Source organism: Lipophrys pholis (assembly GCF_963383615.2).
Source record: "Lipophrys pholis genome assembly, chromosome: 9".
Taxonomy (NCBI): Eukaryota; Metazoa; Chordata; class Actinopteri; order Blenniiformes; family Blenniidae; genus Lipophrys; species Lipophrys pholis.
Window position 1 is genome coordinate 24,224,953 of NC_137639.1, and position 13,040 is coordinate 24,237,992.

A 13,040-nucleotide genomic window follows, 5' to 3' on the forward strand; every position below is an offset into this window, starting at 1 on the left:
CCTAAATACCCTGGGGTCTAATCCAGTATGCCTTTTGGCAATTTAAACTCACTAATGATCCTTTCCAGCAGGTGGGAACAAACTGCTTCCCACATAATGTAACTTCGCAGTGCACTACTGTGCCGCCATCACTCCAAACAGAACAGTGAGCTTTTGCAAAATTACCTGCACTTAAGGCAGAGTTTTATTTTTAACAACAAAAAAAAAAAAAACTCCAAACTTTTAACAATGGATTAAAATGATTCTGTGTAAAGTCTTTTAATTTGTCAACAATGACTTTAATAACAAAGAGCAAGAAGTTAACTGGAAATAATTTGAAATTTAGGGCACCGTTACTAATGGTGTTGCCTGGCTGCTTTCAACAGGTGAGTGTATTTAAAAAGGATAGAGTTGGGTGGGGTGCACAGGATTGGATTACACAATGCCACAATTTTCCCTGAAGGGGTCCGACTTGGTTTTGTCTGCCTTCCCTGTCTCTCTTCCCACTTCCTGCTCTTCTCCATTCTTTACCTTTTTAAAACCCCACGAAACAAAAAGTCCATCCCCCCTCACATAATATGTTTAGTGTCTGAGTGACAATGGCTTCTTTGCTGTGCCATGAGTGTGTATGTGGGAAGTGCAACAGGTAATCACTGAGGACACTAAGAGGGAGTTCCCACAGTTTTGCCTCGGGCCGTTTTCTGTCATCGGGCGGCTTCACCTGCGTGTTTGTGCTCCTTCACTTCAAAACTCTCCCGATGTGCACACAGCGAGGTGAAATGAAATGCTCAGGAGAAAAACAGTGAACTCAAACAGCTGGGGGGCCGTCAAATGTCCCATGTTATGTTTATTGTTTTTTTCAACACAGCTGCAGCAGACCGTCCCAGTTCTGCTGTAGGACGCGTTACAGAAACAAGGAGCACAAACATTAACTTCTCATGGCACAGACGGGAAATCGATTTCACAAGATACATGTCGCACATGCCTTTCCTTCTTTCCTTCCTTACTCTTTCAAATTTCTGGATGATCTAAAGAGAAGCAGGTTTGGTAAAACTACAGTGTGCACATCATTCAATCACACGCTCGAATATCAGTGTAACTGATGGAAAGAGGACGAGGTAAGCATGTGGGACTAATAAATCCTGAATAAAACATATATTGATATTAGCCATAAACCACTTCAGGCTCCCGAGATTCACTTGGTAAGCTGAGAGCTTGTGACTTGAGTCCTCTTGAGAATGCAAACCTGTGGTGAAATTACAGAGAACTGCGGCTGTTCTGAGTTCAGGTGAGTTCAAAACAAAAGGCAAGACAAAACTGACATACTGCAACAAGGAGACATACCCAAACAGGGCACATACAGGAGGAAAGCATGGGGCTGATAAAGTGTGAGATGTCACGTTTACGTAAGTGAAGCCTGACACAAGAATCAGACTCGCAAACTCACAGTGTAACATATTCAAATATACTGCTATTATATTCATTAGTATTTTTCTTTTATTGATTAGCAGTGCATTTATATTTGGCATTATGTAAACATCATAAAGTTTTACTACTGACTTCTTCATGCACTAAAGCTTCCAATACAATCACTGTGTACTGTATCAAATGTATACAAAAGTAAAATGTGATAGAACCTATCAACACAGACATGCATAATACTCATTCTCATCATTTTCACATTCGTACGCACATGTTCACTCTTCACAGAAAAGCTTAAGGAAAAGATTTAGCTCGGTTTCTATGACGTTCTTCTCTAGTTTGGCTATCAAATATATCATAATGATTATATTATAACAGGTTATAAAATCTCTATAAAGCTTTTAAAATACATATTGTGCAATATAAGTCAAAAATGCTATTTTTGGCCAAAGCCACAACAAATTTGGTATAAAATACAATAATTTCTGTTCTAAAGTTATAAATAACACATCTAAAAAGACTAAGTAAAAAAAAAAAAATAATCTAACAAGTCTTTGACATATAGCAAACTGTCACATGACCTTTGTATATGTGTGATCCTACAGCAGGGTCAGATCCAGATACTGTCCCCCGGGCTTGGTCATTAGAGCGGGGAGGGACATGAGAGGAGTGTCACCTGCACTGGACTGACCAATCAGACTGCTGCTCAGGAGAGACTCTGTCGGACCCTGAAGGGAGGGGAGGTGACGAGGGGTGAGAAAAGAGAGAGACAGACAGAGGAGTGTTATCATATCATAGTACAGCCGTGACAGACAGAGAGAGAGAGAGAGAGAGAGAGAGAGAGAGAGAGAGAGAGAGAAGGAGCCCTTGCACCAGCACCAGATGTTACCCATCACCTTCTGAACCTCCTGAAGACTATACTTGTCATTACCCATCTATTACACACTATTATGCTACAACAGCATCAATTGACCGTTGTCTAAACTCGCCCCCTCAGTGGCTTCCCTGTGTGAATCTTTACATGACAGCACGTTGAAGTCAACAGATTACAGTCGATTGAGTAGTTCACTTTTTGCCAGCAAGAGCTGAACACTTCATACTCCAGCTCAGTGACCTATCCTCTCAATTCAGTTGAAAATACACACAATATCCATGAGACTAATAGCTCAGAAGCCAATCATTTGTGACAAATCATATTAGGACTGTTCTGTGGCTTTTAATGAGCGATTAATGAGAAAGTGAGAGTGTGAATCACAGCTGGCTGACACCTTCTGAAAGCCAGTGATTCAGTCACTAACAATGGCGATTCAGTTCAGCCGGCTCCTACTGAGTATTATTTACCGAAGATTACTTTGCTCATGTATTGAACTCCTCAATACAGCCGACACGATGGAGCCGACATTATTATTCAAGCTCACAGATGGTAAATACTCAATAACATACAGCTACTAGGATACTAGAGCATAATATAGGGAATTTAGCTCAGCAGTTCCCAACCTGGGTTTTTCCTGATCTGATGTGAAGTACAACCATGAAAAGAAGATACTTCCTAAACTCTAGAGCAGAATGCTTTTATTTTGAAGCCTTCTGCTTGAGCGTGTTGCTGAGACTGGGTGTGTCTACTTGTGTTTGGCTTCAGTGCAATGCTTTAACAAATCAGAGATGTGATAAGGAGATCAAAGCCTTTCCTAGAGGCAATGTTAGGGGTTTCCCAAAATAAACACGATCATTTCAGCTCACGCTGAAGCTGATAAACACATTTTTGACTTGTACTGTTAGGTCTTTGTCTGAACTGAAATGGAAAAATCAAACATAATAGGATTTTTTTAGATGAAATTAAGCCACAACAGTTAGTTATTGGGCAGGGATTTCACACTGTTTGACATGTTTAGTATAAGAATGAGGGCGGTTTAGTGAACGGTCAGTTGGCTCTTTTTGCCGTCAGCGTACTGCATCGAACATCTTCAGAACAGAGGTTTAGTAGTCAGTATTTGATAAGGCCAAACATCATCAAAGTCATTCAAAACCAAACCCACAGACATACTAAAGTCCCATGAAAACTCCTCTAATCACGGCTGCTGCTCTTGCGAAGAGATTAAAAATTAAACATCTCCCAAATCTATACAGAAAATGTTAGAGACTTTGTAGCCCCCAGTGACCAGTCAAAATGCAAGCCATAGCTATAAGTCTAAGAGGAGACCCCTTCGCTCAGCCCTCAGCCATTCCTTACCTGCCACCTGCCTCTGACACCTTAATAACACACCCATTCTTTGGGCTGCGTAAGCAATGTCCTGGCCTGGTCTTGAGCGTGCACAGGCCCGTGGGGGTGCATGAGAGCATCCTCAGGAGCATACTGTTTCATGAGGAAGGGGGGTGGGGAATAGCAAAGAGAGGAGGGGGCTCAGACACATGCAAGCATTGATGCCAACCTAAACGGCAAGCGGCTCTTTGAAATCTAGGACCGGCGTGAAAGTGGAGGTTAAAAATGTGTTCTCACTCCAAGCTGATCTCCAGATTTTTTATTGACTAATCTTTTTCATAACACTCTTCACTGTCTTGCAGATAAAAAAAAAAGAAGAAAAAAAAGACATGAACTCGTTCAGTTCAAGTTGAAGCAGGCAGCAGAGCATGTGTGACAGAACAGGGAGAGTAGACAGGATAAACTAGTTTGATAGCCTTTAGGCAAACACAGTAGATGCCTCACAATACACACCCATAATAAAAGGGGACTCTAATACAACACTTGGATCATAACAAGGCATATTTCAGCTCTAGGAGGTACACAACAGTTTCATGTATGGGGGCAAAATGAGTGAGATTATTCAGCTTCTTCTTACCTGGTAACCCTGCATGGCGCTCATGATGTCCTTAACACCGTTGCTGTTGTAGGTCAGACTCGGCATGCGTACCAAACCTCCCGGTGAAGAGAGAGAGGAGGGGGAGGGGTAGAAACCTAAGGTGTTGGGTGAGCCGGGTGGGCTGGAGAAATTAAAAAACAAAACAAAACAAAAGAGAATAAGCAAACAATGACTGTTTATAAAGCAATAAACCTCTTCTTACATACACAAAGACCCCATGAAACTGGGAGAAACTTTGGGTGTTGTCTTTAAGTGACCTGCTTTGTCAATGACACACACGACCAGGAAGAAACCAAGGTCACCTAATGTTTACCAAGTTCTCCGATAACACAGCAACCTTTCTGTTATTAATCAGCCTTCCCCTGGCTTTTCTCCCTGGCTCAGACATTTTCCCCTTTCTGTTTAAAATCAGCTAAAATCAACTTTTGCCTTTAAAAAAAAAAAAAAAAAAAGAATTTGGCTATAAGGTTCTGGCTTTATTTGATGGATGTCAAGACTTAAAATAGCTGCACTTTTTAAGGTTTGACATATAAAGAAAAAAAGTGTATACAAACGTTTCATCACACTTACACTCTGCAAACAGAGTGAGCCTAAAATCAAACATGTACGCAATACTTGTTGGGTTTCTTATTCACTCGCTCAGTGGCACACAGCTCAAAAGTAAACCCAAACAGCTTCACTTCAGATCGAGGAAGTCACAGCCGGGTATTGAATGTAGAATTGAAGTCGTAAACGTGAGATCATTATGTAAACACTTCTCACAAAGGATTATATGCACACTGAATGATGGTATGTGTAGCAGCATTATATCAGTATCAGTTGTATTCAGCCTTTCTTGTTGATTCTTTATAATTACATCCAGAGATAACACACTATCATAAAAAAAAAGAAGAACAAGCTTAAACAGGTATTACAAGTATTGGTTCTACTCGTAAGGTGATCATCTTTAACAGTGCTTTATTTGAAACCATTAGCACTAGAATGAAGAATTCTAATAAACCTATGTTGTTGGATACCATTATACCTTGGGTAGTAGGCTGTGTAGTTCATGTATATCTGGGCTGAGGCAGGGTAGTAGGGATGTCCTGGTGGCAGAGGGCGAGGGGCCAGCAGAACCTGACCAAAGGGAGGATAAAGAGCAGCAGCAGCCTCTGTAGGTAGGATAGGTGGCGCAGGGGCGAAGGAGTAGGATGGAGGAGACAAACCTGGCGAGGAAAAGAGGGAGACGTAACGTTTAAAAAAAAAAAAAAAAAAAAAGAAGGCAAATAGAGACAGACAGTGAAGCCTGGCCATTGTTTGTTTCAAGGAAAGCTGCTCATGCAAACTTGCAAACAATGACCATCTATTTCCATTGCTCAGCTTTTGACAAACGTATCGAGTGATGAGAAATGAAAGTGACTTACTGAGCAGTACCATTGGTGTTGCGTTCATTACAAACAAGTTCAATCAACTCTGTAGCATTGCACCTTCACATATGCATGTCAGTAATTTCAACTGTGTGTGTGTGGAAAAGAAATTGGCCAACTTTTGCATTTCTAAATAATAAGCACAAGATATTGTTTTAGTACCTCACCCCAGTCCCCACATATCTTGCCTTGGCTCCCTGTGCTGTATCCTTTTCACTCATGTGAACATTTGCACTTAAATGTCTGTCAAGCAATTTGTGAACAGAATCATTTTTAATGTTGTCTTCTCAGTGCACATTTCGTGAAGGACAACAGGCACATGGAGCAAAGCACATCTATGCATCAGCTTGCAGCTTGCAGCTCTGCCCACCTTTTCGCAGGTCCTGATTGGATAAGTACATTAGACACGCACGCCAGAGGTGTGCTGGACTATTGGAGTTAAATCCCACAACCACAGCTGCATATCTGATCAAATTAGACAATTGTAAGCAAATTTACTTTTTTTTTTTTTAAACAAGCTGAAATTATACATATCTTCCTTACACGTTTCCAATCGTATCAGATAGCAGTAAAATCATTGAGTAGTGGTGGGGGAGTTAAATTAAGAATGAGTTACAGACATGCCACTGAAGAACCAAACCAAAGATTTCAATCAGAATGGGCGCACACAGGTGAAAATCAAAAAGGACAGTTAAACGTGAGGTTTCTCACAACATGCAGTTGGATAATTTAATCACACTAAATTACCAAAGCGTACCACACTCACACTAAACCAACAAACTCTCACACACACAATTTGGAATCCTTTGGGTTAAACCACGTGTCCCTCATCCTCCCACAGTTCTAGATTGGAGAAAACCCAGCGACCCTGCCCCCCACGGCAGGAGCCCACCTACCCGGCAGTCCCGAAGCAACCCCAGCTCCCAGCAGCACTTACGTCTCGACTTACATGGCGGCGGGCTGAGCCCCGTCCCACTCCTGCTCCTGGTGTGTGTATGTGTGTGCATGTGCGAAAGCGAGCCTCCCATCAGCACAAGGCCCATCTCCTCGGCGCTGCAGGGGAACACCTCCACGTAGCGGCTATTTTGCCCGCGCTGGGTGGTCATGATGTGCTTGTGCAGCCGCTGTGAGGCCTGAAGCGCTCGCTCTGCCGAAGTCATCTGGATGAAGCAGTCACCAGATGGACGACCCTGGAAAAAACAGAATCCCAGTCGGAAAACATTCGGCAACATTTTCAAATTTGTGTCAGAACACATTTCAGTCAATGGGTGTGTCAGTGTGGGTACTGCATGTACCTGCTGGTTTAGGACCATGTGCACGCCATGTGGTCTGATATCATGTGTAAACTCGCCCAGGAAGGTGAGGATGTCCTCTATGCTTGCCGTGTACGGCAGCCCCCTCAGCCTCAGGCAGTCTCTTATCCCACCAGGAGAGGGCAGGAGAGACATTGTGGGCAACATTGCCATCAGGGGAGCAGGGGCCACAGGAATCAGAGGGGCTGATGAGTACCGGTTCAACACCTAAAAACATGCATGCAGCAACAGGTTCATATTAGATCATCTTCCTGGAACAGTGACTATCAAGAAGGTAGTCTCAGTGACAAACTCAAATTATTTATTTTAAGTCTACAACAAATGATATCATTGCTTGTCTCAATCACATAAAAAAAGAGTAAGTCCACATTGTGATAAAGTGTGCCGCATTGTCAGACAGGAGTTGGCCGGTTGCCAACAGGACACCAGCATGTTTGCGTTTCTGAAGAGGACCAATAAAACGACTCTTCCAAGCACAAGGAAAGGTCTCTGCATAGATACGTATATGGGCTATAAACTTACCAGCCCAGAAAGATAAGAAAATTAGCCACCATGCATTCATCTCAACAGACTGACAGAGCGGAGGACAGAAAGGCGTTCAGAGAGATACAAAACAGAAGAGAAAAAGAGAGCCAGTATGCAAACATAGTCAACCTTGTTTGTCAGGTACCAACCCATACGCCTTGCTTCAGTAAATCTAACAATTAACAGAGCAGACAAAAACACCCCCTCACATTGTCACCCTCTGCTGTGTGTGCAAACAAACGCAAACGTCTCAAAGCCCCTCTGTTAATCCTCAAAACAACAATGCACAATTCAAAAAATAGGCAGAGGAGAGCTAAAAAAAAAATGAGCACACACATCTGTGCATTTAGCTCAAGTACACACTGTAATATGAAGTGCGCCCATATCCACACGACCACACCCTGACATACCTGTTGTACTTCTGCTGCGGTGCTTTTAAACAGCTCAATGTATCTCTTGCCCAGGAGTTCCTTGTGCTTCTTCAGAGCGCACTGGGCATGTTCCTCACAGGCGAACAGCACAAACGCGTCGCCAGTTGGGCGTCCATCTGGGTAGCGCACAAACAGGATGCCATCCTTTCCTCCGCTGACGGGACATGTCTCCTTCAGTTCGTCCTCCGGCGAGAAGAAGAAGAGCACCTGCTCGTGTGTTGCGGTGAAAGGGAGACCCCGCATCCTGACGATGATTTGGTCCTCACGGGAGAGGAATACCGCCACCTCGTTGGAGGTACCTGGAAAAAACACACAGAACAGATAGGAGTTTAGCCTCAAGAACATAAATATACATCTTTGTGAAGCTTCTCTAAACAGCCGCCTGATGATTTGGAGTGTTTTCTTTTTTTGTAATGTGTGAAAATTAGGCTCGACTTAACGACTGTGAGCAGCAGCCTGAACTTTTCACGCTGCAATAATGAGGTCACTTCTGTGGCCCGGTAGGTCGTCATTATCTGAGTAAAATCCTAAACATACAAACGAAGTGATTCAATGATGAGTTCTGCATGGTTGACAAAATGACAAACTTGCTGCACTCATTAAAAGCCATGATACTATAAATAAAAACAAACGATAGATATTGATGAGTCATGCTTATTAACATTTCCAGCAGATCAAGATTTTCCACAAAAGGTGACAAGTGAGCAGAAAACGTACTTTTGGTGTGGAAATATTTGTCAGAGAGCTAAAAGTTGTTGTAACGCCAACAAATAAAAACAAAGTATTGCATGAAGTTAAACAGCAGGGCATTCACTTTTCCATTTACACTTTAAAAACAATCAATTTGAAGTGTTTTCATGAAAGGAAATTCATCAATTTGGCACCATCAACAATGTTCAGAACCAATTTCTCTCAAACAAATAAGAATATATATATATATATATATATATATATATATATATATATATATATATAAAAAAAAAAATTTGCCTGTTTGATGAGGTTCATTTAAAATGAGTTTATAGTTTCTCACCTCCTGCTATCTTCAAGAAGTCCTCTCCTGTTGCTTTATAAACCTGTCGTAAGAGGAAATCAAGGTGCTTAGGTCAATATAGCTGCAGCTGGGGTGAATGATGGGGGGGGGGGGGGGGGGAACTTGTGTGCGTGACTTTCTTGATTAGATGGTTCCAACAGGTTACCTCTATGTATCTGTTGCCCATATGGTGTTTGTGTCTCTGTAGCGCCAGGTCTCTGTGTTCTTCACTGACAAAACGAACAAGAGCTTCTCCGTTCCTCCTCCCCTGAGCATTAAGACACAGCGCAGCCCCTCCTCTGCACAACACAGTGCAACAAGGGTTACAGCAGCTTCCAAAACATCACGAGCCGTATGAGGATGACTCATGAACATCAACACCGGTACTTGCTGGAAATGACATGATTTTAGCGTGTCATTAACGTACTTGGCGATGTTGAGGCCTCTGAAGAATCGGGCGATGTCCTGGTCAGAAGACTGCCATGGCAACCCTCTGGCTCTGATCACCGTGTTGTCACACACTTTCTCCATCTTACTGCTGAATACCCACAAACACAAACCGACACTCTTAGAAAGCAGCACAGCGGGAGCCCAAGTCGAGATTCATTTTTAGAGGTGGAGGATAAAGAGAAATGTTTATTTCAAATAGACGCTGCTCACCATGTGCCGCTCTCAAACTTCTCATTAACTCTCTCTGCATCAGAAAGACTGTGGTCTGTGATGCGGGGAGAAATGACAGGAACTCAGAATTGCACAAAAGCCCTTCGAAATCACGGCACATAAAGTAAACCTCAAAAAATCCATGACTTGTAACTTGACATTCGCATTGTGAGGTGATTGTTCAAACCACTGCACCACCATGTGGGGAACAGGAACTGATTTGACAAGCAATTTACAAAAAAACTTAACTAACCCTTCTTTTTATTGTGTTTGAAGTTTGCCGATGACAGGATAATCATGCAATCAAAGCTATTTACTACTGTCAAGCATAATTTAGGTTTAACCAGAGATCAAAACACATTTACTTTAGTGTCATCAGAAATGAAAACAAAAACAGATAATAATCCCTTTGCTGGAATAAAAAAAACCCACATCAAATATTGTAGATCTTTGATCATCGTTTTTCAGAACCTATCCCGATTTATCAATTTTCTTCCATTTTTAATCTCCTAAATAATCCCCATGTGATGTTTTGTCTATCTCTATGCAGAAAGCAGCAATCCTGTATGTCTAATACTAATATGTTAATATGAATCTCATACACGGTACTCACTAAATGGCTCAGAAAGCAGTGCGAGGACGACACTGCCCATTTGCTGCACCTGCTGCACGGCTACTTCTGCAGGCATGGCAGTTGATGGATCCAGTGTGGCTGAGGAATCCCACATGGTGGGCACATCAACGGGTATACTAAGGGCTGAGGTTTGAGAGACAGTTAAGAAAAGCCAAAGAAAGAAAGCTTAGGAATCGAGCAAAGTGTTGTCTCTGATCTATGGACACGTGTGTAAAAGGTCCAATTGCGATAGAGAGGGTCAAGGAACAAGGTGAGGAACCCACAAAGATATTAGTCTTACTGTTGCAGTGGGTGTGTGGGGATTGCACTGTTGGCTAAACACACACTCTTTCACAGGGGACTTTGTAAGGTGCTCCCATTCATTCCTTATTTGCATTTCAAAACTTCTCACCCCGCAGCCAACAACCTGTGGCTTATAAACATTTAATGAGCACGTTGTGCCTATGTCAAAGTGATATGAAAAGAAAAAAAAAAAAACATTGAGGATCTATAACACACACACTACATAGTTAAAAAAAAGGATACACTCTGCCATGGTGTATACATTCAGAGTCTTGAGGTCAGATGTGGGGAAGTGCTGCTTGAACTCCTTTCGAAGGTCATAAAAAGAGTAGAAACAGTCTGGGACCAGTAAGTTCTAGAAAGGGAAGAAAATTAAAGGAAATGATAAGAACAAGTGGCTCATCAACAGCTGTTCATTTTACAGCTCTCACAATAATGTTTGCTTAAGCCAGCAGAGCAAGCCCTGCCATCTTTGTGAGTCTTGTTTTGCTAAAAGTTTTCAGGGCACATGAAAGTATCATTGTCTTCATTGTGCGGCAGCTACTTGATGGTCACAAGTATGTGCATGGGCGTGTGCACTTAGACAGGTTTGTATGAGCGTCTTCCTCATGTAGATCGATTTTCACTGTAACGTTAACTTCAGCTGGGAGCACAGTGTTGACGCCACACATCTCTTTGTGGTCGGCGTGGTTCCTGCAGTCAGCCAGGGACCATCCGCCCTGGCTGCGAGGTGATCCCTCTCCCAGCTCGCTCACCTTGCTCGCGGCCTCGGGGTGAATCACTTGACGGACATGAAGCTGCCCGTCCGTACACAAACACAACGACGTGCCTGCACCCGCGCTGTTCACCTCGTTAGTAAGTTGTAAATGAAACTGTAAAAAAAAAAAAAAACACATCAGAGATTCTCAAAACTGACATTGAAATGGGTGAAAATGTGCATATATAATGACTGCAGACGTGTTGTTACCAGATCTAACGCCGTCTCAAGACTTATGGCTGTGAAGCAACAGTCTGCACCAGAGCCAGTTTTCTCCTCCACGCTCTCCTCCACGCTCTCTTCCACGCTCTCCTCCACACTCTCCTCCACCACATCCTCCACCTCCTTCTCTTGTTCTTCTGTCAAGTCTGAAAGTTCAGGCTTAATGAGGAGCTCATTCACCTTGCCCAACTGGTTTTTGAGAAGAAAACAAGTCAGTCTGGAAACCATTAAGAAACATTATACAAGTTCACAACATGTGAATAGCATGGTCATACATATTAACACATTGTAGGACCCAAGCAGGAGACTGTTTGAATATTAAGATACTATATTTTCGTTGTCTTTGTATTATGTTATTTTCCAACTAAATGGGATTTGTTCAAATGTGTGTATAGAGACGGAATCTATATTAACTCACCTGGCTCATGACATCATTAATTATGCATTTCCATTTCATTTTTATAGTCTAGTCCAGTCATCTTGTGTTCTCTTTAACTACATATTTGAATTAAAGGAAGCAAACAAACAAACAAAAACAAAACAGAATTAATAGAGCTTTTACCTTTTTGTTCTTTAAATCCACGAGCTGCCAAACTAACTGCACGAGCTCCTTCTCGTCGGACCCCAGCAGCTCTCCGCTCGCGCCAGATGTGGCGGTGAAAAGCACCACCAGGTAATCTACCTGCGCCGTCATCTGAACACAAGCAGTTTCGAAACGCGCTACACTAAAGTCTACAATAACTGCGGGCAGGAGGAAGAGAAGCCGCGAGCGGGGTGGCGCCAGGTAGAAACACCTTTACTACGACACCTGATTGCAAAGGGGAGCTCCGTAAATCCAAAGTTTCGTCGCGGGGTGCGATCTTTTTTTTTTTACGTGAAGCCTCCCGCAGTCACCATCGCGGAGTAATGGCTGAACGCCCCCAGTTTTTGTAGTGAACCTACCTGTGTGACCACGTGACTCCCACCTGCCCCCTCCCTCTTTCAGGTAGTTCAAAGACGTGGCATAGCACGAGCCATCAGTCGTATTAAACACGTTATGCTTCTCTTCTACAACGATGGCTTTTAAAGGAAATGCGCATAACTCCATGGCCCCCTTTTTAACTAACTAACTTTTTAATTAACTAACTGTTTTTCAGTGAAAAAAAATATGAATAACTAATTGTCTTGAAGGTGTAAATGAAATTGGGTGTGGATTTTTCTTTTTTTAAATAGTATCACGGTCACATTATATATTTATACTGTTATTGTTGTTATTGTTTTACATGTTATCATTATCATTGTTCATATTAATTTTGTTACTCGTCCATTCATTCAAAGGCAGGGCAAAGTTATTGATGTAGCGCCATTCAGACACAAGGCAATTCACAGTGCTTTACAATGTAATAAATGAAATACATTAAAACAAGGCAATTAAGTATCTTTATTCTTAGTGAATAAATTATGAAATACATTTAAAAAGTGATTAACATAGGCAAACCAAGCTAAGCAAAACAAATGTTTTGTAGAGCAAGGTAACAA

General features: G+C 42.2%; 1 protein-coding gene across 4 annotated transcripts; it reads right to left on the bottom strand.

The window, feature by feature from the left end:
• Positions 1-766: 766 nt before the first annotated feature.
• esrp1 (epithelial splicing regulatory protein 1) lies at positions 767-12,442 on the bottom strand. Of its 4 annotated transcripts, none has more exons than XM_080471072.1 (16): positions 12,085-12,442; positions 11,511-11,711; positions 11,299-11,415; positions 10,787-10,898; positions 10,241-10,384; positions 9,628-9,682; positions 9,395-9,505; positions 9,134-9,266; positions 8,968-9,010; positions 7,914-8,233; positions 6,961-7,185; positions 6,615-6,855; positions 5,284-5,464; positions 4,239-4,380; positions 3,632-3,754; positions 769-2,129 (listed from the first exon to the last, which is right to left on the bottom strand). In XM_080471072.1, exons 1-15 carry the CDS (start codon positions 12,214-12,216, stop codon positions 3,653-3,655), a joined length of 2,259 nt encoding a protein of 752 aa, XP_080327198.1. In that variant the 5' UTR covers positions 12,217-12,442; the 3' UTR covers positions 769-2,129; positions 3,632-3,652. The 4 variants fall into 4 exon arrangements, with proteins under 4 accessions (XP_080327196.1, XP_080327198.1, XP_080327197.1 ...); XM_080471071.1 differs by having other exon boundaries at positions 6,603-6,855; positions 12,085-12,427; XM_080471070.1 differs by lacking the exon at positions 3,632-3,754 and having other exon boundaries at positions 767-2,129; positions 12,085-12,430.
• Between the last annotated feature and the right edge of the window lie 598 nt (positions 12,443-13,040).